The sequence below is a fragment of the Agelaius tricolor genome, unplaced genomic scaffold (assembly GCF_023055355.1).
Source record: "Agelaius tricolor isolate 1412-34295 unplaced genomic scaffold, bAgeTri1.0.p SCAF_69, whole genome shotgun sequence".
In the NCBI taxonomy this organism is placed as follows: domain Eukaryota; kingdom Metazoa; phylum Chordata; class Aves; order Passeriformes; family Icteridae; genus Agelaius; species Agelaius tricolor.
Window position 1 is genome coordinate 862,438 of NW_027269329.1, and position 5,772 is coordinate 868,209.

The 5,772-nt window shown below is 50.1% G+C and overlaps 1 protein-coding gene across 1 annotated transcript; it reads right to left on the reverse strand.

Moving 5' to 3' along the window:
* Positions 1 to 496: 496 nt before the first annotated feature.
* Positions 497 to 2,907, reverse strand: LOC139585075 (uncharacterized). The gene is made up of 2 exons (XM_071417510.1): positions 1,245 to 2,907; positions 497 to 1,190 (listed from the first exon to the last, which is right to left on the reverse strand). The coding sequence occupies exons 1-2, from the start codon at positions 2,641 to 2,643 to the stop codon at positions 697 to 699; spliced, it is 1,893 nt and encodes a 630-aa protein (XP_071273611.1). The 5' UTR covers positions 2,644 to 2,907; the 3' UTR covers positions 497 to 696.
* Positions 2,908 to 5,772: the final 2,865 nt, after the last annotated feature.

Consider the following 5,772-nt stretch of genomic DNA (forward strand, 5'->3'; position numbering starts at 1 on the left):
TTGGAGAACTTAATTTCTCTCCCATTTGTGAAAGCACCAGGAGCTTCTGCACCACCTCAGGATGGGCCTGAGCTCCTCTCACCCCTCAATTACATCTCAAAATGCTTCATAGCTGAATTTTGTCATCTTCTCTCTCTGAACCCACTCAGAACTTTCTTGGGCATCACCAGGATTTTGGTGAGGTAGAGAGACCCCAGTGATAAATTCTGTGGTACCTTCTCTGACAGACAAAAGTCAGGATCATCATCATCATCATCATCATCATCAAGAGACATTAAAAAATGACCTGAGAATGTTTAGTGAATCCAAAATCTCTTCTACCAGTGGGGTTTCAGTGCAACAGCACTGGAATCAAACCAGGGATGGAAATAAAGGGATGATAAATAAAGTTTATTTCCAACCAGGGATGGAAATAAAGCAACTGGGGCCAGAAAATCCAACCACTCACACACAGAACTCTCTAGAACTGCAAGTTTTATTTTCTGGTGCATGCACTTGAAAACTGGGGGCAGGAACAGGGACACGGAACAGCCCTGGCTGGAATTATGGATGCACAACAGCAGAGGTTCCGGTCAGAACATTCCCAGGGGAAGGGAGAAGAGAACAATGCAAATAATCTTCAACTGAATAGATGAGGAAATGTCAGGCATCTTCATCTCCTGGGTTTCCTGGGTGGCAGAGTCCTTCTGGCAGCCACTACTTGCGCTTGGTCTGCGGTGGCCAGCAGATGGGCTGGGTCTGCTGCTGCATGGACATTCCTCCAGAGCTGGAGGAGCCACCTCCACCTCCACCTCCACCACCACCGCTGATGATGACCACGGGACCTTGGCCCTGGTGGCCTGAGCCTCCTCCTCCTCCTCCTCCACTGCCTCCCCCAATGCACACGGGGCCTTGGCTTTGCTGCCCTGAGCCACCTCCTCCTCCTCCTCCACTAATGATGATGGGACCTTGGCCCTGGTGGCCTGAGCCACCTCCTCCTCCTCCTCCTCCTCCTCCTCCCATGCCACCTCCGATGCAGATGGGACCTTGACCCTGGTGCCCTGAACCTCCTCCTCCTCCTCCTCCACCACCACCACTAATGATGATGGGACCTTGGCCCTGGTGGCCTGAGCCTCCTCCACCTCCTCCTCCTCCTCCCATGCCACCTCCGATGCAGATGGGACCTTGGCCTTGGTGGCTTGAGCCACCACCTCCACCACCACCACTAATAACGATAGGACCTTGGCTTTGCTGACCACCACCACCACCTCCTCCTCCTCCCATGCCACCTCCAATGCAGATGGGACCTTGGCCCTGCTGTCCTGAACCTCCTCCACCTCCTCCTCCACCTCCTCCCTTGCCACCACCACCTCCTCCACTGATGATGATGGGACCTTGGCCACCACCACCACATCCACCTCCTCCTCCACCTCCTCCTCCTCCCTTGCCACCACCACCACCTCCTCCACTGATGATGATGGGACCTTGGCCACCACCACCACATCCACCTCCTCCTCCACCTCCTCCTCCTCCCTTGCCACCACCACCACCTCCTCCACTGATGATGATGGGACCTTGGCCACCACCACCACATCCACCTCCTCCTCCACCTCCTCCTCCTCCCTTGCCACCACCACCACCTCCTCCACTGATGATGATGGGACCTTGGCCACCACCACCTCCTCCTCCTCCTCCTCCTCCCTTGCCACCCCCACCGATGCAGATGGGACCTTGGCTTTGCTGCCCTGAGCCTCCTCCACCACCACCACCTCCTCCACTAATGATGATGGGACCTTGGCTTTGTTGCCCACCACCACCTCCTCCTCCTCCACTGCCACCTCCAATGCAGATGGGACCTTGGCCCTGGTGACCACCGCCACCGCCACCTCCACCTCCACCGCTGCCTCCACCAATAATGATGATTCCTTTGCCCTGCTGGCCACCACCTCCACCACCACCACCACCACCGCCACCTCCTCCATCTATGCAGATGGGACCTTGGCTTTGCTGGCCACCCCCTCCACCACCACTACCACCTCCATCTATGCAGATGGGACCTTGGCTTTGCTGGCCACCACCTCCACCACCTCCTCCTCCCCCTCCGATGCAGATGGGTACATGGCTCTGGTGGTCAGAACCTCCTCCTCCGCCACCTCCACCCCCTCCAATAATGATGGGACCTTGGCTTTGTTGCCCACCACCACCACCTCCTCCTCCTCCTCCTCCTCCTCCAATAATGCAGATGGATCCTTGGCTTTGTTGGCCGCCTCCTCCTCCTCCACCTCCTCCTCCTCCTCCACCTCCACAGGAGGTCGATGCCATGTGAGTCTGATAAATGATCCCACCACCGCCACCGCTGCCACCGCCACCGCCGCAGCAGCCTCCTCCTCCTCCTCCTCCACCGTGGCAGGACGATCCCTGGCTCTGGTATCCTCCTCCACCGTGGCAGCATCCTCCTCCTCCTCCTCCACCTCCTCCATGGTGGCAGCAGCAGCCGCAGCCGCCGCCGTGGCACCCTCCGGACTGCTCGGACATCCCTTGGCCGTCGCCCTTCTGCTGGTGGGATCCCATGGTCTGTGTGATGGGAGTCCTGCAGGAGAGACAAAAAATCCAGGCCTGAGCACTTCCAGAGGGAGGGAAGGTTGTGTTACTGGGCCACCCCATTCCCTTCCAACAGGGAGTTGTCTTCTCTTCCCTTTTTGCTCCTTCCGCTGCCTCTGACTGATGCAAAAATTGTCAGCTTGAGGAATTAATGAATTAAACAGAAAACCCATGAAGCTTTTAGTTTATTCCATCTACAGAACCTCCTTATCCAGATATAACTGTTCCTTTTTTTATCTCGGACAACAATCACGCCTTAATAATTCCCTCTTGCATCAGGTGTGTCACTGCAAGAGGCACACGAGGCCGTGGTACCCCAGAATTACCCTCATCCAAATGTGGTTTGGGAATTGTGAAAGGGCTGCAGTGCTCAGGGACAGGAATTAATATTCCCTGGCCGCAGGAAAGAACCCGGCTCGTCATTTGCATAACAATAACTCCGTTGTACTTTGAAACTCTTCAATCCCGCTTTCAAAGGAGCTCAGTGTTTCATTTCTCCTTCAGAAGGAGAAGGAAGAGGAGCAGCCTGTGAAAAAGTTGTCAGAGATGCAAAAGAAAGGAGGGGGAGAAAAAAAGCCCGAAACTTCAGCAGCTCCAGGGCAGCACTTGCAGGGTTTGATGTGTGTCTGTGCCCGAGGGATGCTCTGAAGTTTGAGCTCTTCTTTAGCACTTAATCCCCACCCCAGCCATGTCCTCGTCTGCTGGCAGCAGGAATTGATGTTCCTGAGAAGGGAAGGGACCACTCTGAAGGGAAAAGATCAGCAGGATCTGGTGATCAAACCTCCAAGAAATGAAGAGCCCCTCAAGAAATGCTCCTCAAGAAACGCTCCTCAAATGAAGTGCTGAAAAGAAACCCCTTCCCCACCCAGACAAAAGGCTGGAAAATGAGGACAGAGCCCCACTTTGTGTTTCTGTTCCTTTGTTTCCCACTCTTTGCAGAGTACCTGCAAACCCTCTTTTTCCTACCCTTTCCTTCAAGGTTTGTTTTCCAAGAATATTCAGGAGTTGTGTGTGTGTGTGGTGCTGGGCCCAGAGAAACCAACCCAAGGGGCTCCAAACCCCAGATTTTCCACGTCCCAGCTCTCTCCTTTCTCGATCCCTGAACTGGTGGGGAAAAAAAAAAAACCCAAAAAACCTCCAAAACCTGCAAATAAAGAGGAATTTTTGAACCGTGAGACCCAAAAGCCACATTTAACCCCACACTTCCACTTCAGCGTTCCAAGCCTAATCAGCCAAATTAATTTCCATCTCTTACCGTGTCCCACGGCACGAACCAGTGGAAAGGAGTCAAGGGGACTGAGGGAACGTGGTGTGGGAGAACTTTTATATAGGATCTGGTCCTCCTCTTGGAAAGAAGAAATGATTGATTTATTTACGGCCAAGCCCAGCCCCGACTGCCCACTTACTCTGCATAATCTCGGGCTCAGTCACTGCAGAGATTGCTATCGCCCTTCCTTCCACCACCTCTTTTGCCAAAATTATTGGACGGCTCCACCTACTCTGAGCAAAGTGAGGAAACACCGAAAACCAGTAACATTTTCAGCGTAAGCAAGTGATTTTTGATTTCACGCCCCTCTCTAGAAAAGTGCAGCATTCCAGAGAGGAAACCTGGAGGTTTTTTTTTTTTTTTTTTTTTTGTCTTTATGGAGGCGGGGAATTTATTTCTCATTCTAGAAAATATTTCTGAGCTGCCAGAGGTGGCCCTGGCATGTCATTAGGGTGTGATGCAAGCCAGGCTGTGGATTATATGTTCCTGATGACACCCACGTTATTGCCAGGGACACGTTGGGCTCCGGTGAGTCCGAGGAGCTGCAGCTCCCCATAAACACAACAAATGCCTCCGGAGCCAGAGGTTGGAGTGATGCAAATCCGGGAGTGATTTGCAGCCCTTGGAGGGTTTGACCTACTGAGAAATAGAGGGAAGAAGCCCAAAAAAGCCCAAAGAAGCCAAAAAAGAAGGAGTGCAGTGGTCCTTGGGGAGCTTTGGAGAAAAGCTGAGGGAATTGGGGCTGTTCAGCCTAAGGAAGGGAAATTTTGGGGCGACCTCATTGTGGCCTCCCAGAACCTGAAGGGCCTACAAGGAACATGGGGAGAAATTTTTACAAGGGTTTGGAGCAACTAGAGAAGAGGGAATGGGTTGAAAATGAAACAGGGGAAATTTTGGATGGATATGGGGAAGAAATTGTTCCCCGTGAGGGTGGTGAGGCCCTCACCCCTGAACTGCTGGGGAATCCACTCTGGGTAGAGTTTGGTCCCATTTTTCCTGCCTTTCTTCTGCCAACCTGGAATTGTTCCAGACAGCAAAACTCTCCAGCTCCAGGCGAGCTCCAAAGTGCCGGAGTTGGGAGGATCTTTCGCTCAGATGGAGCCGATTGAGGCAACGGGAAGTTGATTTATTATTTCAGTTCTTGGCTCCAGAGCCTCAGGCTGTGTCACCCAGGTGCCACCTTCCTGCCCAAATCCTGCCCAAATCCTGCCCTGGAGGCTGCTCAGCCTTGTCTCAGTTTTATCTCGTCCTCACCAAATGCCACCACAGGACCTGGATGGAGGTGACACCACCACAGGTGGCACAAGACAAGGGGCTCCTCCTCAGGGCTGTGTTGGAGGCTTTCATCTGAATGGGATTTCATGGGATTTTTGTTATAAGAAGCCCCCCAAAAATATATGTATTTTTTTTATTTAACATATTAATATTTAGATAGAGAGAATTGCATTTATATATATATATATATTTATTTATTTATATATTTATATATATAAATTAACATTCATATATATATAAAAATATATATAAATTATGCATTATTTATATATACATATATAATATATAAATATATATAAAAGTAAAAATAAAAATAAAAATAAAAATAAAAATAAAAATAAATATAAATATAAAAAATATTTTATATCTATAAGAATTAACATTTTTTATTCTGAAAACTTTTTGAAGTCTCTTCTCCACATCACTGCCAAGGGATGCTCACACACACCTGGCTGTTGGAGGATGAGCAGGAGACTGGATAGATTAAAAAAACCCACAAAAAAAGTTCAATTTAAAAATCTTTTAAAAAATAAATAATAATTAATTGCTCTGTTAAATAAATAAACAGAGCAAAAATATTAAATAAAATAAAAGTCTGCCCTGCTGTCCCGAAATTTGGTGTTGTATTTCCCACAAAACTGAGGGAAAAT

Coding starts and splice junctions, on each gene's coding strand:
- LOC139585075 (XM_071417510.1), bottom strand. CDS start 2,643: ATGGGGTGGCCCAGTAACACAACCTTCCCTCCCTCTGGAAGTGCTCAG. Junction 1,191..1,244: donor CATGGGAGGAGGAGGAGGTG/GTGGTGGTGGTC, acceptor GTGGTGGTGGAG/GTGGTGGCTCAAGCCACCAA.